The following is a 24,439-nucleotide window of genomic DNA, read 5'->3' on the forward strand; positions in this document are numbered from 1 at the left end:
GAATGAGCTGGAAGTCTTCTGAAAGAATACAAAGGACATAAATAGTAGGCTTTATTAAACTACCTAAATGAGTTGAAAAAAGCTACCGGCCCAGCAAAAACGATTACCTAAAGATTATCACAAGGTCTAAATAGGCCTTAAAAAATTGTTTTCTTCCTTTAATTCTTTCACAAGGGAATGTGCAAGACATCCAGAGCGAAGGCTCAAATAACTTGAAATGCCAAGAAGGTAACTTCCTTGTGGCATATTATGAGTAGGCCATTAAAGGTATCTCCTAAAAGCCTAGTGAAAAGGTACTTGCGAGAGCACTGGAAACCAAGATGCACTGAATCTTCAAATAGAACTCTGACAGTAAGAAAATATCTGAGTAGGGTTCAAAAGTTTTCTTAATAAGCCAAGAGAAAATCAGAGATTAATAATGAACGATAGTACTTAAAAGTTAGTGAGAAGGGTACAGGTTTATATCTGGGTGTTTGCTTTTCTACATAAACTCTTCTAAAAAGAGAAAATGGGACATATAGAGTGAATTTGATCATGTGTAAATTTTATAATTTTAAGGACATGAGTCTAGAGTTCTTATTTGGGATTATTACTATGTTTCTGCTTTCAGAACTGAAGTCAAGTGTTAATTATCTTTTAGGCTACAGTTGATATTAAAAATAAAGACATAGGTATATTACAATGAAAAAACTATTCAAATAGAAAAATGTTAGAAAGCTAGACATCAAAATAGCAAGAGTAGAAAATGAAATCACTATCTCAAAAAGATATTTGCACCCCTGTGTTCACTGCAGCATTATTTACAATAGCCAAGACATGGAAACAACCTAAGTGTCCATCAACAAATGGATATAACATGTATCTACTGGAATATTGTTCAGCCATAAAAAAGAAGGAAATACTGCCATTTGCAACAACATGGATTGACCTTGAGGGCATTAAGCTAAGTGAAATAAGTCAGAGAAAGACAAATACTGTATGCTATCACCTATATGTAGACTCTAAAAAAAAAATCAAACTCATAGATACAGAGAACAGATTGATGATTGCCAGAGATGGGCGTAGGAGTTGGACGAACAGGGTGAAGGGGCTCAAAAGGTACAAACTTCCAGTTATAAAAAAAAAAAAATAAGTTCTGGGGATGTACTACACAGCATGGTGACTATAGTTAATAATACTCTACTTCATATTTGGAAGTTGCTAAGAGAGATCCTAAAAGTTCTCATCCAAAGAAAAAAGAATTATAACTGTGGTAATGGATTACTGTGGCAAACATTTTGCAATTTATACATATAACGAAGTTAAAAAATATTAAGAGTAATTATATATGGGTATGTGGGTATTTATTTCTTCTTTTTTCTATCTGCATTTCCAGATTATTTTTTTGAAAGTATAAATAAAAACATCAGAATTTCTCTAAATGGAAAAAAAAAGAAACAAAAGTAAATTAAAAATTAAAAAGAATTTGTCGAAATTGAATTTAACATATTTCATCAATTTTAAGATGTGCATTTTTTTCTATATTCTAACATCGCTGAAATTAGGAATACATCTTACAATAAATGGCATCTCAAAATTGCTGTTGGTCATTTTTTCAGTTTAATCTCTCAAATTAGGATGTATCTTAAATTGATAGCACCTTTAATTTAATAAAATTCAATGTTTTGTACTTGACTTGGGACCAGTTCGTGTTATGCTTGCTCATTTAATAATGATGTGTGTGTGTGCGCACGTGTGTACGTGTGCACGCACACATCCACTCACAGGTGTTTGAATGTTACAGGTCATTATAAGCTAAGGTCATAACATTCCTGGGCATCTTTCAAGTCATAAATCCACACTCCAGAGATACCTAAAATTTGGTGGTTTCTAAGTAAACTGTAGGATAAGACCAAACACTAAACCTGTGGTGTGAGAGCGAATGTCACAGAAAGAAAGGAAACTCTGCCTGAGCGATTTCTCTACAAAGCTGCTCTTAAACCACCTTGCCTTCAAATCACTTGCAATAATCTATAAATCTAAATATCATCTCCTGTCCCAAGTGCAGAGATTGGTGGCTAATGATGCAATCTACCTCCTACTTGCCAGAATTACCAAGGCTGGGACCATGGTCTTCTGCTGGCAGGAGATGGTGATTTGAATCAAAGGGGCCTCAATCCCATACTGAACCCACTTACCTTCCCTCCACCTCCTCCAGAGATGTGCGGGTCCGAGTGGTAGAAGAACGCAAGGTGGTAGGCAGTGTGTTGGTTAGCACTGGGCTCCTTCCACTCATGCTGGTAGCCCTGGGGGGTGGGGGCACCAGGCCAGGTACTGGAGAGAAAAAGAAAACTAGAGTGGGCCACTAGAGCCCCCGAGCTCTACGTATGGACCAAGAGTAGCATCTAGAGAACATGACAAAGTAATCTTTCAGTTGCTTTGATCTTAGGCACCCTCATAAGAGGCCTTTCTCAATACTGTAAATAAAAAGGACTTGATTTCCAATATTAATAGCTCTGGATGGGCCCACAAAGGTCAGGAGAGGAGAGAGTAATGCACAGGCCACAGAAGAAAGCACAGCATCAGGAGACCTGAAGTCCATGCTAGTAAATGCTAGAGGCCAGACAAACTCAAGTCCGTGCCATTCCAAAGTCAAACTCATTACTCCAGTCGCTCTGCTATCAGACCCCCTGAGGGGATCCCACCCACAAGGACAAAGCTGAGGCTGCTGGTTCTCTGCCCTTCCAAGGGCTCTGCTGTTTAGGGGGCTGTTTATTCCAGCTCACCAAGGGAGCAGGGCCGGCCATCGGGCTCATCAGGACAGGCACACACAAAGTCCAAGGTTCTGGCAAAGCAGAGGTGGGTGCAGCCACCATTGTTCACACCACAGGCATTGGTCCCTGGGGGCAAAGCAGGAGAATGTGTGACCTGGGACAAAACCAAGTGTCCCAGTTCGACACTTCTCAAAAAGGCAGATATCCAGGGCTACTTCACTTCCACGGACAGAAGGGCAAGAGGGCTATAACCACATGTCTTGGTCATGAACAGTCCCTGGGGGACCACCCGCCCTCACCGATGGTAAGGGAGAGGCTTAGGACCCAGGAGCCCACCTGTCTGCCGCTGAGGGGAAACCACAATGATATCCATGAGTCCTTCCACATTCGCCAACACCGTCTCCTTGTTCCGGCCTGAGTACTTGTCAACACGCTGGATTGACTTGGTCTGCCAGTCTGTCCAGTAGATCCACCTGTCCTGCTGCTCAATAGGGAAATCCCAGAAAGAACAAATATTATTCAAAAGTCCAACCCTGGTACAGCTTCTGTGCCTTGGCATGTGCATTCCCGCTGCTGCAACGCCCCTCATCTCTTATCCACCAGGTCGGGTTCTGTGCATCCCCAGAACACTGACACTGTCCAGGAAATCTCCAATCTGTGTAGCATTTACCATTCTCGGTACAGCTTCTGTGTCTTGGCATGTGCATTCCCGCTGCTGAAACGCCCTCGTCTCTTATCCACCAGGTCAGGTTCTGTGCATCCCCAGATATGACACTGTGCAGGAAATCTCCAATCTGTGTAGCATTTACCATTCTCTCCTCCATGCTGTTCTGTGCCTTGTCTTCCCTTCAACAAGTGAGTATTGATACTCTACAGTCATTTGTTTACATGTCTGTCTGTTCTGCCAGATTAGGTTCTTCAAGAACAAGAATATGTTTCATTCACGTCTCAATTTCTGGTACCTAACACTTAGTCGTCGGTCAGTGGCTCAATGAATAAATGAGTTTCTGTACCTAGTAAATAGGAGTAAACTGGAGGGCCCTTCTAAGGTCCCTTTTCTCCCGGGCCCTTCATTCAGAGCCCTGGCACATCCTCTGGTCACTTCTGTGGGCAGTGCTTTCTAATACGGTGATCCTGAGAGTCTCAACCAGGGGAAACTTGTAGATCAAAAACCATATTCAATAGTATCCAGTAGTTTAACATCGGGAGTATTGGTGGGGTGGGAGGAGGCTATTATTAAGTAAAGCCAAACAAAATCTTATTGGCTGGTAGGACAGAATGCAGAATATAGATGAGTGGATGTTTGTCAAAAAGAAAAGATTTTTAAATAATTAGGAATTCCTGTTTGGGCTCTAGGCTTTGTAGATCTCCTTTTTTCCTTGCCTGAATTATTTTACAGGGTTAGAACTCTCAAGAATGACAGCCAGTAATAATTAAAATGATGAGAAATAACACACATTGAGTGCCAGATATTGTGCTAATGATGCTTTGTATATATTTCAGGAGGATACTAATATTAAACTCATTTCTTAAACTTATTTCTAGGTAAGTGAAGCTTAGAGAAGTTCAATATCTTGTTCGAAGTAGCAGTTACTTAATGGCAGAGGCAGAACTTGAACCCACAGAGTTGGCACATTGGAGGAACTCAATAAACACTGACTGGCTAGCTGCCTCAAAACTCTGGCTCTTAGCCACTTGACCCCACTGCCATTAAGTGAGACAACTGAGCTCAGATGTTGGGACCACGGCATTAGGATCAACTGGGGAACTTGTTAAAATGTATATTCCTGGGACCAACCCTCATGAAGCAGTCTTTATATCCAGGAACATGCATTTTAACAAGCTCCACAGCTGATTCTACACAACCACTGCTTGAAAGCCACTCCTTTGAATGCTAGGACATGGGAGCAGTGGGACAGGACTAGCAGGGCACATGGCGGCAAGGTTTCAGTGTCCAGGAAACATCCCTAAAATGAGCTTCCGTAGCACCTGTTCGGCAGCACCTAGGGCTGAGGCTGCCGACTTAGAACCCCGAGGAAACACCCATTAAGGAGTTTTAGTTACCTCTCCTGAGATAGTACCTGAGTGAGGGCAAAGGGGTGTGACACATGGCTGACCAAGACCTGCCGTAGCTTCCCATTGAGGTCAGCGCTCTCAATTCGGTCCAGATGTGCATCTACCCAGTAGATCCTGTGAAAGAAAGGAGATAAGGGCAGCTGCTCAAAACACTTGCCAGGGAGCCCAGCCCTTCTGCCTAAGGAGCTGTCTGTCCCTTCCTGAGCTGAAAGGGCAAGGGCTGTGAGCAGTTAAGAAGTACCCTTGATGAGAGGTCATTGTGAGTCCCAAAGCCAGAGAGGGGAAGTCAATGACTCATAAGTGGGGAGGCCAGAGCTGTTTTGAGGAGGGGTACAATATCTAACGACCTCAGAGAAGCCATCGCCCAGTCCCATCTTCAGCAACTTGATCGCCCTTGGATTCCTACCCAAGAATCTAAGCCCAAATTCTTATGAACACTCTTTAAGAGACTCGGTCTATAAGAATATCACTGAGGTTAAAGGAAGAGGGCATTTCTCTTCTCCACTCCAACTCCCCAGGTGACTTTGATGCCTTTTCCTTCTTCTGAGGGCAGAAAGGGGAACTGACTGCTTCGGAGCCTCTTTCATCCTCTTCTCCTGCCCTCCAGCATTTTTTTCTAGACCAGGAGTTATGAACTCCAATGTCTGAAGGTCTCAGAAAAGTAACAAATGTGAAGAATCAGCTTTTAAATGGATGGGGGTAGGGAGACCTGTGGTCCAGTCAGAGGATATGTTCTGCTAAAGACACTCAAATTAAAACCATGTAAACCAGGCAAATAAAACCCACCTGTGGGCTGAGGGTTGGATCCAGCAACCCCTACTCTAAGAATGTTTCCTCAGCCTTCTCACTGCTTTCTCGTCCCCACCTATCAAACTGCTTTCTATCTTTTTTTTTTTTTCTTCGCTATTTCAATCTCGACCATCTTCTCCTCTGCCCACCTGATTTCCAGGAGGCTGTTTGGGACAGGATTCCCACCTGCGGGTATCATAGTCCAGGGTAAGGCCATTGGGCCAACCCAGGTCTGTGTTAATGAGAACCTTCCGCTCAGAGCCGTCCAGGTTCGCCCGCTCGATCTTGGCAATGTGGCCCCAGTCTGTCCAGAAGAGGTACCTGAGACACAACAGTGCCATCGTCACCGAGGCATGGGAAGATGGCACCCAGAGGTTGAGAGAATACAAGGGACACAGTGATATCATTAAAAGACAGGCATCCTCCAAGGGCCCCTTCACCAGGCCCTTCTTCCCTGGGTCTCTTTTCTGTTGGCCAGAAACTCACCCCTTCCTGGGGAAAACAGCAATGGCCCGAGGCTCGTCCAGGCTGTTGTTGACCAGCACTTTGCGGCAAGAACCATCTAGCCTTGATGCTTCGATGGTATTTCGGCCTGTATCTGTCCAATACAGATTCCTGGCCACCCAGTCCACTGCCAGCCCATCGGTGGTCTTCAGGCCATGCCCGATCACTGTCTCCATGTTGCTGCCATTCAGATCTGCTCGCCTTGGGGAAGAGCCTAGGGTTGGATGACTGACCAGATTGACTGGCAATAGGCTGAAACCCCTTTAATCCATGCTCCCGTAACTGGATTCCCACTAGACTGAAAGCTCCATAGGGGCAGAGACCAAGTGTCTATAAGTACATTCCTCAGCACTTGACACAGGAGGTACTTAAGGTCCTATGCCAGGGAATTCAACCTGTCCCCAGCACGATTTTCTAACACACTTCCAGGGAGAACAAAGGGGATGCCCTTGTTCCCACACATGAGAATCTTTGCCATAGTAAACCCTTCTTACTGGTGGCAGGGATCACATTCCTCAGCTGTGTTTGGGTAAAAAACTCAAGTAAAAGTAAAACAAACAATGTAAAAACAAAACAAAACAACACTGTGAACAACCGTAAGCCCTGGCATTTGGCCAGGGCTCCTGTATTACAATACAGATATATGGTTTAGCTACATGCCTACTCTTCAGTGAGTCTTAGAGGATTCTTAGGGCCAGGTCCTCAGGCCCCTAGCCTGACTTTATTTGATTTTTTTTTCATCTGTTTTATATACTGGGCTTCTATTAATCTTTAAATAAACAAAAAAGGCCACAAACGTTTGAAACTCTGCTGTAAGTGATAACAATACAAAGTGGACAAGTCAGGATCAGAAGAACTCACTATCCAAGCTGCCAAATCACTGAGATCAAAACAGACCAGCACCTTACCCACTGGAAGCAGGTCTGTGTCCTCTGGAGGTTTCAGGGATACTCATACCTGATAACATCCAGGAACACATCTGTGTAATAGACTTTTCCATCCACACTGTCATAGTCCAGGGAGATAACATTATTGAGCTCAGGAACAGGGACGTGTACATCTGTGTGGTCGTTGGTGTCCAGTGAGATACGCCGGATGGAGCCGCGGCTAGAGAAGAGCAGGTAGGTCTCAGGAGAGGGATCACAGGTCTTTCCATCTCCTTTCAGCTGGATGCCAGTGGGGCAGGCACAGGAGAAGCCGGAGGGCCGAGGCAAGCAGAGGTGGGAGCAGCCACCATTTCTCAAGCCGCATTTGTTAAAACCTGGTGATGAGAGAGAGAGAGAAGCATGAGCTTGGACATCCAGCCTGGAATACTATCTGAATCTTACAAGGCTCTAGTTTCTTAGGCATGATTTTTCTGCTGTTCTAAATAACAAGGTTGGATGAGGTAGAAGTAGGGGTGTCTCTAGGAGTCTTTTGAAGGTGACAGCATGATGCAGTTGTAGTACCAGCCTGCCCAGAGGGAACACAGCCTGATCCTGGAAGGGGGCTTAGGCAGGTCCCTGTCTCTGTGATTGTAAAAGAATTTCTGTGCCCTAATATATCCCTGATGTTGAGATACCCCCAGAAAGCCAGAGGCTCTGGCTCACAGCCCTAGAGGTCTTCTCACCCAGTGGATGTGCTCGGTCCACAGCCTGTATGTCCATGAGTCCTGGCAGGTTAGACCTCACCAGGATGACATTGCTGCCAGTACCCTTGTCAGCACGGTGGATGCTACGAGTCTGCCAGTCAGTCCAGTAGATATAGGAGTCAAGCAGGGTGAGGCCATATGGGTGCTGAACGGGTGACACCAATGTGTGCCTATTGGCACCATTCAGGTCAGCGGCCTCAATTCGCTGTAAAGGAAGGAGAGGATGGGGGTGGAAGCCCTCAGTGGAGATGCCAAATAGGCCTCTGCCGTCTTCCGAGGCTCCTGGGAAGCAACAGGAGCAGGACTCTCACCTCGGTGTGGGCATCAGCCCAGAGCAGTTGGGAGCTGGTCTTGTCCACAGTCAGTCCATTGGGCCATCCTAGGTTGTTATTGATGAGCACGGTCCGGTCTGAGCCATCCATTCCAGACCGCTCTAACTTAGCGTTTTCTCCCCAGTCTGTCCAGTACATGAACCTGGGCGAGGAAGAATACCAGTTGGTTATTCCTGCAGTTCCTGGATACTGTAAGTACTTACAATATGTCAACACTGTGAAAAGTATTTTACATGCAAAGAGAGGAATTGTTGTTTAATGGGTATACAGTTTCAGATTTGCAAGATAAAAAAGTTCTGAATATCTGCTTCACAATAATATGAATATACTTACACACTGAACTGTACACTTAAAAGTGGTTAAAATGGGAAATTTGTTATCTTTTTTTACCATTATTTAAAAAAAGTACTTTCCATGGATTATCTCAATCCTCACAAGAGTCATGATGTATGTATTTTCACAATCACCCCTAATTTACAGGTAAGGAAGCCGAAGAATGAAGAGGTTAAATACTAAACTCAAAGTGACAGACAGCTAATAAATGGTGAAGGAATTTGAATCCTGGATTTCTGACTCCAAGGTTCATGCTTTCAACCTCTATAGCATGCTGCCACCCTAAAGGAAGTCACAAGGGAGTGGAATAGCCCCAGGGAAGTCAGTCTCAGTGTTCCCGTGAAGCATGCTTGCTCTCCATTGCCCACTTTCACTCCATCCATAGCCCCAGCTGAGCCCAGCTAAGTCCATCCTGTTGCCCAGAGCCACATAGCCAGCTCTCACCCCATTTCATGGTACAGTACAATGGCCCGGGGGCTGTCAAGGTTCTGCCACACCAACACTTTCCGCATAGACCCATCCAGGTTGCCCACTTCAATCCGGTTGGTTCCTGTGTCTGTCCAGTATACTTTCCGGCCAATGGCATCCACCGCGAGCCCATCTGTGGTTTGTAGCCCTGCAGGAAGTCAAGAGAGCATGCTGGCTCCTGCCTTAAAACAGATGAGATATCTCCCTAGCTCTATAGCTAGACAGGAGGTCCCTGGGCTGGGAGCAAGGCCCACCTGTGGTGATAATGTCCTCATGCTGTGAGCCATCCAGATTGGCACGGCTGATCCTGTGCAGCGTGCTGTCCGACCAGTACACTTTTCCTGGAAAGAGAAAGCTTGGCTCAGTCTGGACCCTCACCACCTCCCACAAAAGGGATGTATACAGCTGACTCAGGGCCTGAGACACCAGCGCATGCCAGAGTGCCCTGTAACGCCTAGCAGACAAAATCAATGGGAATGTAGAAATGTCATAACAACACAGCTTTTCGTAGAGAGGAAATGAGGGCCCCAGACCATGCCCTCATAACCAAAGAGAAAGTGCTGTACAGACAGGGGCAGGGGCCGCACTAGAGGGAATGGCGAGCCCCCAGGCACCGAGCAGGAGGAAGAGGGGGTAGGAAAGGAAGGAGAACAGTTGCTATAGGGCAGGGACAGAAGTCCAGGGGCAGGGGAGAGCCACACGGACCTTCCTGGGGATCCACTCCAATGGCAATGGTGTTCTTCATGGTAATGTTGATTGGTACTACCACATCGGCAAAATAAGGGATGTCCAGGGAGACCATGCGTACATCTATCCTCCTGGCGAAGATGAGGAAACTGTTCATGCCTGCCCGAGTAGGGAGAGAAGGAACGAGGACAGTCACCCTAGCATAGTCACGAAGAGGATTTAGAGTAATACAAACTGAAGTTCGTGCTCTAGTTCTGTTAGTTTCTAGTTGTGTGATCCAGGGCAAGTTATTCAAATTGTTTAAGCCTCAGCTTCACCATCAATACGATGGAGACAATAACAGGGTGGCTGTAGAATTAAAAGAGATCATGTGCAGAGAGCACTTAGCATTGGGTTTGATGCACAGTCATAAATGATAGCTCTTTATTTTTAAAGGGTCTGAAGGACCCTTTACTATGGAGTTTAAGAAACTTCATGTTAAGTCAAAGAGGGTTTTTCCCCCAGCCTGGGAGGCACAATTCACAGCTTTTTTCTAACTTAAATTTCCTAGGAAGTTAGGGTTCAAAAGCAGCCCACCATGCAGCATCCCTTAGGGAGAAACATTGATTGCCAATATCTGGGCAGCCAGGCCCTGCTTCTGGGACTCTCCAATTAAGGTTGTTGCTCTCGCAGTGCTGGTTGTACATTCACAAAAGTGCCTCATCCAAGGTAAGGTACCATTACGTTGTAAATATCATAAGTTTTAATATTTATTATGAGCGATATGGGGCAGATGGAACAAAAGTTACTTATTTTAACCAAATCAGTATATTATGATAATTTTCCAACAGATGAACATAAACTATCTGAGAAGGGGGCATTTTTTCTAATAAGCATGAAGATATCACAAATACCAGTTGAAGCCTGCCTCTAATCCTGTCTACCTGCTCCCCTGGGCCTCTCCCCTGGACTCTCTTTTCTAAAAGCTGTCTCTCCCCTTAGCCTTTAGAAGCACCAGGACTCACAGTTTCTCAGACCACACTGGAGTCCATCTGCAGGGAAGGAAGAGAGCCACTGCCTCTCCCAGAGAGGCTCTCTCCAGCTCTCTGATGCTTAGACTCACCTGGTGAACAGGTCTTGCCATCAGGCATTAGGTTGATGCCCGTGGGGCAGGTACAACTGAAGCCGCTTGGATTTGGGGACCGAAGACACAAGTGGCTGCAGCCGCCATTCTCTGTGGCACATGGTGTGTACACTGAGTAGAGAAGAGAAGGAAGGAAGTCAATGATGAAGACTATGGCAGAGAGAGGCAGAGGGGAAGCCAGTTCCGGCCAAGGGCTGCTCACCGGGGGGCCGCCGGCGGTGGAAGACATGGATGTCCATGAGGTTCTCTAAATTCTCCTGCAGGGTCTCCCGGTCCAGCCCTGTCAGCCGGTCGGCACTCTGTATACTCTTGGTCTGCCAGTCCGTCCAATAGATGCGCTCTCCATAGAGGGTCAACCCAAATGGGTGGGGGAGCTGGCTTCCAATCAGCACCTACCAGGGATCCAGCACTTGTGTCATCCACCACCAAGGTCCAGTACACAGCAGTGGTCAAGAGCTTGGGTGAAGAGTCAGAATGCAGCTCGGCCACTACTACTGCCTGCCTGTGACCTTGAACAAGAGCTGGTTATAAAATCTCTCTGAGCCCTCATTTGCCGATCTATGATATGATCGTGACAGTGTCTCGTTCCAAGGTTGTGTGATGATTGTAAAAGATCATGAATTAGTTACATAATTTCAAAGTATCTCTGCACAAATTGCTTATTAATTACAAAAGAAAAAAACAGCAATTATACAGTGGACATCACCTTAACCATGCAATCAAAGTTAATATCACAATAATAGGATAAGCCATCTATGCCTACAGATGGGACACACTGAGAAGCCATCTATGCCTACAGATGGGACACACTGAGTCACATCACACGGGATGTGACTTCACTTAATAAAGTACGCCTGTCCCAAACACATATTCTGAATCTACTTGCAAAGAAATATCAGGCAAATTGAGGAAAATTCTACAAAATAACTGGCATTTATTCTTTAAAAATACAAAGATCAAGAAAAATATAAAAAGGCTGAGGAAATATTCCAGATTAAAAAGACATGATAACTAAACACGGTTTGTGATCTGGGATTAGATCCTGGACTAAAAAAGAAAAAAAGTTATTGGTGGTGAAATTGAATATGAACTGTGGATTAGATAGTAATATTGTATCCATGCTAAATTTCCTGATTTTGAGCATTGTACTGTGGTTATGTAAGGTGATGTCCCTGTTCTTAGGAAATATGCACTGGAATGTTTTGGGGTCAAGGGCAGGAGTCTCCAGTTTAATGTCACATGGTTCAGAAAAATAATAATAATGTGTGTGTATGTGTGTGTGTGGTACGTGTATATAGATAGAGAATAAGAATGGTATAATGTGGTAAAACGTTAGTTATTGGTTCTTTTGACTGTCCTTGCAACCCTTCTTTAAGTCTGAAATTATACCAAAATAAACAATAAAAACAAACAGAGAGAGAGAGAGATCATGGCTCCTATAAGCAACTGATGATTAATTAAAGTTAGTTGTGATGGTTCTTACGAAGGCACTTATGTCCCCAGCCCACAATCTACATGAATCCTTAGTTTCATCATCAAAAAGCAACCCCCCACTCCCCGGGCTCTGGAGGGCAGCCACAACCTAAAGAAAGAGCACACACCCCATGCTGGGTCACCCCTGGGTCCCCCTGGCACCTGTCAGCTGCCAGCCAGGAAATAATGCCCCGGAGGCTGTCAGGGCTGTGGGAGGGTGCCTTAGCACCATCCTTACCTTCCTTTTGCTGCCATCCAGTCCAGCAAATTCAATCGTCTTCATGCCGGCATCAGCCCAGTACAGCCGCTGGGATCCATAGTCAATGGCTAATCCATTAGGCCAGGTCAGATTGGAAGAGATGATGACCTGGCGGCCTGAGGCATCCATGCCAGCTCGTTCAATCTTGGGGCTTGCACCCCAGTCAGTCCAATACATGTACCTGGGCACAGGAAGGGAGGTCATACAAGCCTTTCAGTTAACATCCAGTGAGAATTCAGAGTACCTAGGGTTTCAGGGTTTCTGCTGCCCCAGCATCCTGCCTTGGTCCCCAGCCCCATCCTGGACGTAGAGCTATCTTTGAAGGTCTTGTATCTTCTATCACTATGAAAAGGCACCAAGGTCTGAATAAAGGCAGAGCCCATGGCTCAGGAGGGCTCGGCAAATAAGGCCTATTTGACAATAAAGAAAGAGGGGAAGCGAGGATGGGGAATAAGAAATGCTTCCTCAACTGGATGGATTAAATACTTATGGCACATAAATTTAATAGGATTCTATATAACCATTAAGAACTATATATAGATCTAAATTTGAATCAAATGGAAAGATCTGTACAATATGTGTAATCGAATGGAAAAACATCCAAGATACATAGCCAAGTGAAAAAACCCAGTAATAAAAAAGTATGACATTGTCATAAAACTGAAACCACCACCACCAACACATGTGTATGTATACATAGAAGAAAATCTGGAAAAAATAGCCTCAACTGTTAACAATGGTTATTGCTAGAGTGAGATTATAGAAAAATCTTTATTTTCCATTGATTTGTTTATCTACTTATTTTTTTTAACAATGAGTTTTATAAGCAGACAAAAGAAAAACAAAAAGAAAAAATTTAAAGGTTTCCTTGTCCACTGAGGAGACATAGTTGTCGCTATGCTCTGTGATTTCTACAGCTGCCCTTGCTGCCTGGTGTGCCCGTGAGATATGGCCACTCTCGCTAACCTCCAGACTCTCCTCTATTACTCAGGTCTGGGGGCGCAGGTAGGGGGATGGAGTTCGTTCCAAAGGAAGAGGTGCTCACCCGCCCATGGGTTCTACCACGATGTCTCGGGGACGATCGAGGTTCTCCCAGATGAGTACTGTCCTCATGCTGCCATCTGTGTTGGCCACTTCAATCCGGTCTGTCCCTACCAAGAAGTGGGGGGCAAAGGTATTAGCTCTAGTCTTGTTCATTTACCTTCTTACCTTCCATGCCCAGCACAGAGCCTGGCATGCAGTAGATGCTCAAGAAATACTTTGTGATAGATACACAGTGCATAGTTAGCGAAATGAATTTCAAGAAGAAATTAAAAGATATGATTGGTTCCATTTCTTCGAAGAGCAAGGCTTCCTCAATCTAAGCAACCCACTCTGTCCTATAACTTAAGGCAATGTTTCTCAAACTTTAGTGGGCATAAGAATCAGGAGAGCTTGTTAAAATACAGATTCCTGAACCTAACCCCCAAAGATTCTTATTCAGCCCTATTGATGCTGCTGGTCCAGGTATGAGTAGCTCTGGTTTGAAGCACTGCTCTTGCCTCCTGCCCACACTTACGTGGCTAATAGAAAATGCCTGTTTTACCAATACGAAAATGGAAGAAAAATCACAGGGCATAGTTTCCTTATCTGAAATGACTCAAAACATTCTCAGGCATCAGCTACACAGAAGTAGCTCTCATTTGATTAGCAAATGCCAAAATGTCAGAATTGAGCTTCTAGCTTCAGTTCGGCAGCAGCCCCGCCACTCCTGACCTACCAAACACTTCAGGTCAAGATGGAAGTGGTCTAGGAGGGGCACTGGGGTCCTTCTATCTGAGGTCAGGATTTTAAATAAGAGGAGTCCCAGAGAGCCAGGCTATGGCAGCCCTGTACATACCTGCATCTGTCCAATACAGCTTGTTGGTGACCCAATCAATGGCCAGGCCTGCTGGGCTCTCCAAACTGGTATCCACTACCACCTGGGCAGGAAGCAAAGCTATATCACCAACTTGACTTGCACTCCAGCTCTGAGGTGCCAGTCAAATGTATGGGAAGCTCTCACCCAGGAGAAGAAAGCTTCCACCTCTTAATCTCTGCCCTCCCTGAGGGCCTGGTCCCATGCTGGGCCCTACCTCCTGTCCTGTTCCATCCCACTTGGCCCTGCTGATGGTGTCAGTGCTGACATCTGTCCAGTACACGTGGTCATCCCGCGAGTCCCAGTCAAGGGCCACAGCACTGCGCACGTCAGCCAGTGGGATGACATCGTCGGACAGGTCCTCTGTGTCGAAGCTGATCCGACGGATGTCCATCCTTCGGGCAAAAAGCAGGAACTTGTCAAGACCTGATCAAAGGCCGAAAGGGGTCTTCTTTTAATGCTCTAAATCCAATAACAGTGACAGACACAGATGCTCACCTGTGTGACATCTGGTTCAATAACACTTCCTGGGATCTGGCGCCCTTTGTCCCCTACTCTTCACACCTCAGGCCCCTTGAGCACTAGGCAGCCCATGCTGGCAGAATCATACTTTAGGTTCGAATGGAAATAGACTCTACCCAGGGCCCAGAAGTACACTGTCTGTCAGCTTCATCTAAACTTCTCTCCTCTTCCTTTGCCCATCTCCTCTAGGGCACTGGCTAAATCACCACCAACTCCCAACCCCACCCCCCTCTGACCTCCACGTCTGCTTCAGGGCTTCTGTTGCTCCAGTCGGTCATCTAGATCCCTTCCTATTGCTCTTTTCTTCACAACTTTAGTCAGTAGTTACTATTTATTGAGCACTTACTCTGTGCCAAGCACAGAGCTTGGTGCTTTTCTTACTTTGTCTCCTTTACCCTCATAGCAAGTCTGTGGTTCATGTTATCTTTATTCTCATTTTCTAGAGCAACCCTGGGGCTAGGAGAGGTCAAGTATGCTGCCTGGGATCCTCTGGCTACAAAGCACCTGAGCTGGGACTTGAACTCAGGTCTGACTGGCCACTTCCCTACGTAACCTTTTCCCAGTTGGCTCTTCTCCAACCCTTGCCCCTATTCTGGTCTGTCTGAATGTTTCCCAGCATACTTTTTCACCTGGAAAGGCACTTGATCTGCCTAAATTTGCTGTCTTCTTTTAAGATCTGGAAAATCCTTAAGGGGAAGCTCCTGAAAAAACCTTTTGCACCTCACTAAGATAACTATAGAAGAGCTGGGCCCAAAACGATGCTAGGAAACTAGGTTCTCAATCAAAGTGTGTTAAATGAGCATCGCCCCTAATCCTCTAAATGGTTTTCCTAATCTCAGTCTCTGGAAAAGGACCCAGAACCCAAGAGAAATTTGATTTTAACCAGAGATAAGGGGATCAGTGTTTACATGGTGGTAAGTGAGAGAAGCTGATGTGTGATGAATTACCTCAGGCCCCTTGAGGGCCATGTCATATGCCTGGATCACTACTCCCTGGATTACTCTTAGGAAAAGTTGCCTGTGGCTCTGAGCTAGACAGGGCCACCCTCTGAAGGCAATGCCCCTGCAGGAGCTCAAAGGAAGCCAAAGTAGCAGTTCAGGGAGCAACCAGGGAATCCCATTGTCTTTCACCATTAGGCACATATTTATCCAGGGTCTATGTATACCAAGCATCGTCAAAAGTCCTAATCTTGGCTCTCTGGTTTAGGGGCTGAAAGAAAGTCTTTAACATGGTGAAGCTAAATGTAAAGAGGTAGGAAACCATTCCCTGGCTTTCTAGAAGGGCCTGGGACCCTCTTGCTGCCTATGTATAAAGCATCCTACCTGGTGAAATGATACACATGTCTGGTTACAGGTGTTCATACTTGACTAGGTGGTGTCACTGAGCCTTTAGCAATTACTGCTGGGCCCTCAGCCATCACTTAGATATAGGAGCCCTCAGCCTCTTATGTCCTTTCTCTCCAGGTACCTGAAGAGCCTGGCTCTTCCCCATGACAAGAAATCCCTCAAACTCATATCCCTGGTTCTTTCCACCCATTCTCACAAGGTGCATCCATTGAGGCAGGTGCCCCAGACCCACTTACTCTGGGCACAGGCGTGGCTGCTGATCTTGCGGAAGCCAGTGGGGCAGGCACAGGTGTAGTTCTGGCCACTGGGCAGACACAGGTGGGTGCAGCCTCCATTGTTGTCCCCACAGCGGTTTTTCCCTGCTCAAAGAGCCCAGAGCAAGAGGGTCAGGTAAGACCAAGGCTAGTGAGTAGGAGTTTAGCTACGGTGTGAGCTCCCTGTAGGGAGAAACTATGTCTTACTATTTTTTATATCTGCCCCAGTTCAATGAGCACATTGAACACCTGATAAATAGGAGAAGCCCTATAAATATCTGCATGAATTCGGTGGGGACAGTGAAATCGAATCATGAATCTCGATGTTGTACCACCCTAAATGTCCAGCAGAGGGAGGCATTAGCCCACGTCAGTGCCAACCTCTAATTTCCTGGTCAGAAATGGTGGAAACTGACAGGCGCAGGGAAGGTTCTCAGAGGCACCAGAGGCTCACCAGGTGAGTAGTTTTTTTACCTGCAGGCTGGCGCTGGGGGTGCAATGTATGGATGTCCATGGGGAAGTGGAGTTTGTTGCGAATGATCTCCTGGTTCTTGCCAGTGAATTTGTTAGCACTATTGATACTCTTGGTGTGCCAGTCTGTCCAGTACAGGCTATCTTCAAACACTGTGATGGCAAAGGGGTGCGGGAGGCCTGGGGAAAGTCCAAGAGGACCCCAGTCCAGATGTGGCCTGCCATGGCCCCTGGGTCCAGGCCTGGCAACTGCACAAATCTCACCCTCTGCCAAGGCTCCTGGGGGCCGGGACGGGGGAAGGAGGATGAGAGATGGAGAGTGGAGGAAGGGCCTCACCCTGGCTAATGACAGCTTTGCGGTGACTCCCGTCCAGATTGGCCCTCTCGATGACGTGGTGCTTAGCATCCACCCAGTACATACGATGCCCGGCATAGTCAATGGTGAGACCATTGGGCCAGAAGAGATGGGTATCGGCAATGATGCGGCGTCCAGAGCCATCCATGCTGGAGGCTTCGATGCGGGGGGTGTTACCCCAGTCTGTCCAGTAAATGGTACTAGGAAGAGAGAAAAGGACATTGAAAGACAGGCAGTAGAGGGTGGGTAGGTAATTGGGAGAGTAATCGGGCAAGCAGCTGTTATCCATTTAACCCAGGGGACTCCAACTGGTAGAAAATACATGCTGTTTGGTCCAGAGAGTGTTTTTTACCTGTCCTAATTTAAATGTCTCTAGATAGGGCATTTAACAATTTTGGTGGGGGTAACATACTATAGGCAGGGTATTATCTTAGGCACCTGGAGTACAGTAGTAAACAAAACAGACAAAAGTTCCAACCCTTGTAGAATTGACAATCTAATGTAATATTTGGACAGGTACTTTCTTTTTGGTCACAGTTTCTACCACTGCCTTTTGAATTTTACTTACACACACACACACACACACACGCGCGCGCGCACCACACTATAGGCAGGGTATTATCTTAGGCACCTGGAGTACAGTAGTAAACAAAACAGACAAAAGTTCCAACCCTTGTAGAATTGACAATCTAATGTAATATTTGGACAGGTACTTTCTTTTTTGTCACAGTTTCTACCACTGCCTTTTGTATTTTACTTACACACACACACACACGCACGCACGCGCGCGCACGCGCGCACGCACAGTGTTTCTAAAGTAGCTGACCTACAACTGCAGGATCTTCCTATGACTGCATTGAATCGCGCACAGTGTTTCTAAAGTAGCTGAACTACAACTGCAGGATCTTCCTATGACTGCATTGAATTTTTAAAAGCCAGAGGTAAAAACTTCCATTTCAGGAGACTTTTCTTCTAATAATAAAAATTATTATTAGCTCAACTTTATGAGCTAATAATAAAAATACTAAATACCTACAACTTATCTAGCGTGTATTATGCCATTTAAAATGCATTTTCTCATTTAATCTTCACACAGCTATAAGGTAGGTTTGTTCTTATCACCAGTTTACACATGAACAAATGGAGGCAGAGAGAGATTAACTAACTAGCCTAATGCCACACAACAGTTACTACAGAGCCAGGTGTGCAGAGCCCATGCTGTTAACACACACTGTGAAGATGGTCCCCAATAAAGTCTGGCTCAGGTGGCCTGAGAACTGTCCATAGAGGTTGCAAGAGGGATTTAGGAACTTGAGATACAAACTCACTCACCCCTCCATAGGGTGTAAGGCAATGGCCCGGGGCTTCTCAAGGTTCTGCCAAAGCAGCACCTTCCGATGGGCCCCATCCAGGTTGGCCACCTCAATCCTTGATGTCCCCGAGTCTGTCCAGTAGAGTTTGTCATGGACCCAATCCACAGCCAGGCCCCCTGGTGGAGAAAGGCAGTGGGAAATTGTCAGGGATTCAGCCCAGGCTCTTCCATGCCATAGTAACAAGAGCAAACTCTTACCCAAACCAGTTTCTTGGGTCCGGCACTGTTCTAACCGTTATACATACAAACTCATGTAATCAGCACAACAACTCTGTGAGTTAGGTACTACAGCCCCACGAAGATGAAGAAACTGAAGCACAGAGAAGTAACTACCCCAGGTTGTGCATTTCCTCCTCCCAGCCAACCCTGTTATGCTTCCTGAATTCTGGCTCCCTAAGCCACATCCAAGGTCCCCCACTGCACTGGCTCAGGGATTTGCGAAGTGTGGATTAGGGTTTTGCAGTATTTCAGAAGTTCCATAATTTGAGTCAAATGTGCTCAATACTGCACTCTGACCCACTTCACCTGCTTGTAGAATGGCCTGAGATTGCAAAGTGAGCTGTATTTTTCTCCGTCTGTAAACATTTAGATATACTTATGTGCATCCATCAGGCTACTCTTAGTACTAAGCGATCAAAACAAAATTCAGAATTAAACTAGATGCAAAGGCTTATAGAGAACTATAACTGTCATCCATGAAGCTCTAATTTCAAATGATTATATTTATCACGATGGTCTCATTCTCACTGATTGAGCTCAATAATGAGCAAATCTGAATCTATAAAATTAATGTATACTAACAAATGTTATCAATATTATTAGTTCCATCCAAGATTTCACTGGAAGAAAAAAATGTTCTGCTGCCTAAGGTTTGCAGGCCGCTAGCTTGCTTCTTCCAGAGTTGCTTCGCACATGGTGTGGCCCTGCACCTCCCCTCGGAGCCTGGTTCCCCACCTGGGCTCTCGAGCCCCGTAGACACAACCTCCTCCACGTTGCTGCCATTGAGGTTGGCCCGGAGGATCCGGTCCAGGGTGACGTCCGACCAGAAGACAAGCTCGCGCCGGTGGTGGAAATCAAGGGCGATGGCGTTCTCCAGGTTGTTGAGCAGCAGCGTGTACTCAGAGCGGTGCGGCAGCACCTGCCGGATGTCGATGCGATTGGCGAACAGTAGCACAGGCTCCGGCCCTGGGACATGGCATAGAAATGGGGCCCCCACTGGGCTCCAGAGCTGCACCCTTCGGCATGCACCCCCGGCTTCTCTGCTAAGAGATGGGGCACCTGGCCCACTGAGGCTTGTTCTGAGCTGCTGGCATTAGTACTAGAAGAGTGGGAGCTTCTGAAGTATACTCCCTGGGCCCAGCCCACCCACCCCACTCCAGCAGGTTTTTGGGAAACCCAGAATGCACCTCGCAGCTCCATTTTACTGATGGAAATATCTCAAACCCTCAGCAAATCCATGAGCACTGGAGCGCCTGGCTGTCTCCACACTCAGCCCTCTGCCCACCCAGCCAATGCCAACACCCCCCCTTACCCAGAGCCTTGCAGCTGCGCCGGTCAGGCCGGAGTTCGTAGCCTGCCTCGCACCAGCACTGGAAAGCCCCTTCGCTGTTGGTGCAGCCCTGGCTGCAATACCCTTCCTCGGCACATTCATTCACATCTGTGAGGACCAGGCAGGTCAGGAGCTCTCTCTTCTGCCACCCTCCCACTCCCAACTCCCAGGCCGATTAGCTGCTTTCCTCCCACATGCCCATCTACTTCCTAGGCCTAGCGAAAAGGCTAGATAACAAGTGGTTAAGGGCTTCGAGGTCATGCGGCCTTAGGCTGGAATCCTAGCTATGCTACTCACCAGCTCGATGGCCTTCAATAAGTTACTTAACCTCTCTGAGCTTCAGTTTCCCCAAGTGTGAAACGTGAGGGACAATCCCCACCTCCTAGGGTCATTGTAGTGATGAAATGAGGTCATGTCCATCAAAAGCCTGACCCATAAGAAACACAGCTGCCTGTCTGTGCCCCTGCCCAGCATCTTGGTCCTGCTCCAAGCCAGGCTCCAGCTCACCCTGGCACATGCGCCCGTCCTCTGTGAGCCGGTAGCCAGTGTGGCAGGTACACTGCACTGCTCCCCGCACCATCTGGCACTTCTGGGCACAGCCGCCGTTGTTAGCATTGCAGTTCTCCTCGCCCGTCCGGGGCCCTGTGCCAGCCAAGCCAGAGATGGGAGTTGAGCCCAGAATCCTCCCCCAGACAGCCAACTTGGCATTCCACCTGGACCACGAAGAACAGCTCCCGAGGCTGCATGAGTCCCTAGGGAGGATTCTCTTTGAACCATATGGGTGGGGTTCAGCCGCAAACCATGGGCCAGGCCCGCCCACTGGGGACACTCACGGCAGTTCTGCTGTGGGCTTTCATCGCTGTTGTCACCACAGTCATTGACCCCATTGCACAGCTTCCTCTGTCCGATGCAGCGCCCGTTCCAACACAGGAACTGGTCCGAGGCGCACTGGGGGCTTCCTTGAGAAGAAGAGAGAGGTGGGAGGGAGGGAGGGAGAGTCAGGTCACAGCAGGGCAGGGCTTGGGTCAACAAAAGGACGGGAGCCTGTCATTTTCTAGGGCGAGCTGAAGACAGATGAGACTCAAGGTGGGAGGGTCAGGGTCCAAGGCAGGAAACAGCTCAGACAGGGCTGGCTGAATATCTACATTCGTTTCTCCCCAGGACGCCTCAGTGGATGGTGAGGGATGTGGGACAGAAGGAGAGACTGTGTCCATGTGCCTGGCTCCTGGTGTGGCCAGGGGAGTGGACGTGTGGCTGTCAGCCAGAGAGAGGAGTCCTTGCTCACTAGGCCAGAGCAACAGGCGCTAGCTGTGTGTGAGTTGGAATGTGAGAGGCAATTGAAACCCACAGTGCTGATGTTGTATTCCAGACCGTAAGGCTGTAGGTCAAGAAATGTACCTGGATTTGCCATGAGTAACTGAGAAGGGCAGGAAAATTCCAGGCCACGAGTAAGATTTGACTCAAGCATCACCTTGGCCCAACTGGAACAGTAGCAGTAACACCCTGTTTCCACCCGTCCTCCACCCCAGCTATAGGCTGAGGGGCCTGGGGTACCCCTGGGAGACCCCACCTGTGTTCTCACAGTTCTCTTCATCACTGTTGTCTGCACAGTCGTCCTCCCCATCACAGCGCCAGGACAGGCGGACGCAGCGGCCTGACCGACAGCGGAACTGCTCTGCTGTACACATCGAGGTGGCTGGCAAAACAGAGGCCTAATGAAAGGCTGGCTCCATTTCAGCTTAAAGCTCCACGCTGCCACCCAAAATTGCACTTTATGCCAGTCCGCGTGCCACTCCTCTTGACATCAGTGTCACAGTCGGTCTATGGGACATCTTTGTGCAAACTAGAAAAAGGTGCCCTTTTCTTGAGGCCGTTCACTACTATCTGCTGGAAAACTACCATGATGAATATATTAATCTATATAATTATAGAATATATGTCTGTTATGTGACTGGCATCCCTTTGGACGTAGCGTCTCTATGCGGTACACAACCTGCATAACTATACTCGGTGGTCCTGTCCAACCTGTCTTCCTGCTTTGTCGGTCGTGGTCTCTTTGGCTCCACAGCCCCTCTCCCCTCTCCCTATTTCCAGCTCACACCTTGAGCACTATCCCTCAACTCACTGCAGTTGCGCTCATCGGATTGGTCATCACAGTCTGCATCGCCATCGCAGCGCCAGCCTGCATTGATGCACAGGCCACTGTCACACATGAACTCCCCAGAACGGCAAGGCTGGTGGGAGGCTGAGGGAACATGACACACTTCTGTCTCCAGCCAGTCCATGCACAGAGTGTCTCGTGACAGACCAGAAAGCCACAGCCCTAGCACTCTGGGATCCTCCATCTCTTCCCAAGAGGGACCAGGAAATCCAGAAAGTCCCCCTCTGAGCTCCTGCCCCAGCTGGCACCTGTGCCTTGCCACCCCAGCCTGGCCTCCTCCCCTCCTCCACCCAGCTGGCCAGTGTACTCACAGCAGTCAGACTCGTCTGACCAGTCTCCACAGTCATCGTCACCGTCACAGTGGTAGATGTCGAGGATGCAGCGGCCGTAGGCACACTGGAACTCCTCCAAGTTGCAAGGGGGTGCTGGCACTGCTGAGGCTGGAAGGAAGGCAGGGGTGAAGAGGGGCACACACTCAGGCCTGCACAGAGGAGAGGGGCTCTGACTCCTCCAAGCGGCAAGATGCTTAGGCAAAGTGCCTTTCTTCCTCAAGTGAAATGTAACCAGGTTTCAGTTAGGATGGCCCTCACAGGCTCCCATACTCAGGCAGACCAAAGACAGACCTTGCTTCTCACCTGGGGAACCTGCTTCTACCCTAGCTTGACCTGGGAAGAGATACCTAAGATCCCACCCTCCTTGCCCACTGTCCATGCACTGCTCAGCCTGGCCCTCAGCCCATGGCATGGAACCCTCTGCCCCATCCCAGCCCAACAGCCTGAGCTCTGGAGCCACTCACGACAGCTTTCCTCATCAGAGCCATCTTTGCAGTCAGTGTCACCATCACAGTACCAGTGTTCAGCAATACAGCTTCCATCACTGCAGCGGAATTCCTTGTCAGAGCACTTGCGCATGTCTGGGGTAGGGCATACAAAATGGGACAGCAGTCCTGAGGGAGCCCTAAAGGCGACTCTCTTACATCCTCCCTGACTCCCACCCTCATTGCCCCTGGGGGTCTGACCCAGCCCGACAAGACACTACAGAGTCCCTCCAGACTCTCCAGGGCAAGCCAAGGCCGTGGAGAGACTGGGCCTCAGGCTCCCGCTCCATGATTGCTGGGGGGCTCTGGATGGTTGTGTCTTGCCTGCTTTCCTCCAGCTGCTTCAGACACATACACACCCGGGCAAGTTCGAGGTTTGGGCAGTTCTAGAGCCATTGCTGGGCTCTCTGCCCATGGCCAGCCATCCTGCCCGCCTCCCTGGTGCAGCACTCACCACACTGCTCATCGCTATTGTCACCGCAGTCATTGTCACCATCACAGTGCCACAGGCTCCGGATGCAGTAGCCGTTCTGACAGGGGAACTCGTCCTCCTCACACTCCCGGGGGGCTGAGGGCACAGAGCAGTCAGGCTGCTGCAGGCAGTGGGGGCCACTACCTGGAACCCTAACAGAAAGCCTCGCAGAGCAGAGCAGTCAGGCACCTCCAAGGCCGCCCCAACGGATCCGAAGCAGGTGGCTGTCCCTTGGGGGTGGCTTATCTGACCAGGAGAGGAGATAAAGGGACAGGACCAAGAGCTAAAGACCCAAGAGCTGACATGGGCCTGGGACATCACTTTCTGATTGAACATCCCTTTCCACCAGAGCCTGATGGAGCCCGCCTGGCCTGCCAGCACTCACGGCAGTCCTGCTCATCCGAGTCATCCTCACAGTCGTTGTCCCCGTCGCATACCCAGGAGCGGCGGATGCACTTGCCATTGTCACAGTGAAAGTCAAGAGGAGAGCAGGTGGGCAGCACTGAGTCCCAGGAAAAAGAAGGGAAAAGGGAATCAGTGTGGGATACTTACTCCGGCAGGCTCAGCCAGGCCAGAATCCTTTCCCAGCAGCCCCTGTTCCAAGTCTCCCATCTGAATTACAGTCTTCCCTCAGATTCCTGCGCCTGCCCCGAGCTGATGGAGAAGCTAAGCAGACTCTGAAGCAAAGAAGCGAGAGTACTAGCAGGGCATGACGTTGAGGGGTTCACGGGCCAGAACAGCCCAAGGAACTCAAAACCACTAAGAAAGCAGTAAGAAAAACATGAACAAGTGAAAG

General features: G+C 48.0%; 1 protein-coding gene across 1 annotated transcript in view; it reads right to left on the reverse strand.

Moving 5' to 3' along the window:
• Nucleotides 1-24,439, reverse strand: part of LRP4 (LDL receptor related protein 4) — a gene marked incomplete at its 5' end in the record, with an annotated part of 45,853 nt that overhangs the window by 7,308 nt on the left and 14,106 nt on the right. The window contains 32 exons of the mRNA XM_015586356.2: nt 2,178-2,313; nt 2,766-2,879; nt 3,090-3,234; nt 4,835-4,943; nt 5,805-5,939; nt 6,105-6,323; nt 7,080-7,383; nt 7,732-7,957; nt 8,064-8,226; nt 8,862-9,033; nt 9,140-9,226; nt 9,591-9,731; nt 10,675-10,806; nt 10,898-11,087; nt 12,407-12,608; nt 13,473-13,578; nt 14,307-14,388; nt 14,542-14,750; nt 16,429-16,551; nt 16,921-17,097; nt 17,255-17,472; nt 18,605-18,761; nt 19,599-19,829; nt 20,176-20,301; nt 20,701-20,835; nt 21,027-21,152; nt 21,764-21,889; nt 22,319-22,438; nt 22,666-22,794; nt 23,151-23,267; nt 23,626-23,739; nt 24,029-24,145. Of these exons, the coding sequence (XP_015441842.1) occupies nt 2,178-2,313; nt 2,766-2,879; nt 3,090-3,234; nt 4,835-4,943; nt 5,805-5,939; nt 6,105-6,323; nt 7,080-7,383; nt 7,732-7,957; nt 8,064-8,226; nt 8,862-9,033; nt 9,140-9,226; nt 9,591-9,731; nt 10,675-10,806; nt 10,898-11,087; nt 12,407-12,608; nt 13,473-13,578; nt 14,307-14,388; nt 14,542-14,750; nt 16,429-16,551; nt 16,921-17,097; nt 17,255-17,472; nt 18,605-18,761; nt 19,599-19,829; nt 20,176-20,301; nt 20,701-20,835; nt 21,027-21,152; nt 21,764-21,889; nt 22,319-22,438; nt 22,666-22,794; nt 23,151-23,267; nt 23,626-23,739; nt 24,029-24,145 (4,888 nt within the window). The remainder of the gene's footprint in view (nt 1-2,177; nt 2,314-2,765; nt 2,880-3,089; nt 3,235-4,834; nt 4,944-5,804; nt 5,940-6,104; nt 6,324-7,079; nt 7,384-7,731; nt 7,958-8,063; nt 8,227-8,861; nt 9,034-9,139; nt 9,227-9,590; nt 9,732-10,674; nt 10,807-10,897; nt 11,088-12,406; nt 12,609-13,472; nt 13,579-14,306; nt 14,389-14,541; nt 14,751-16,428; nt 16,552-16,920; nt 17,098-17,254; nt 17,473-18,604; nt 18,762-19,598; nt 19,830-20,175; nt 20,302-20,700; nt 20,836-21,026; nt 21,153-21,763; nt 21,890-22,318; nt 22,439-22,665; nt 22,795-23,150; nt 23,268-23,625; nt 23,740-24,028; nt 24,146-24,439) is intronic.

Source organism: Pteropus alecto, unplaced genomic scaffold, assembly GCF_000325575.1.
Source record: "Pteropus alecto unplaced genomic scaffold, ASM32557v1 scaffold71, whole genome shotgun sequence".
In the NCBI taxonomy this organism is placed as follows: domain Eukaryota; kingdom Metazoa; phylum Chordata; class Mammalia; order Chiroptera; family Pteropodidae; genus Pteropus; species Pteropus alecto.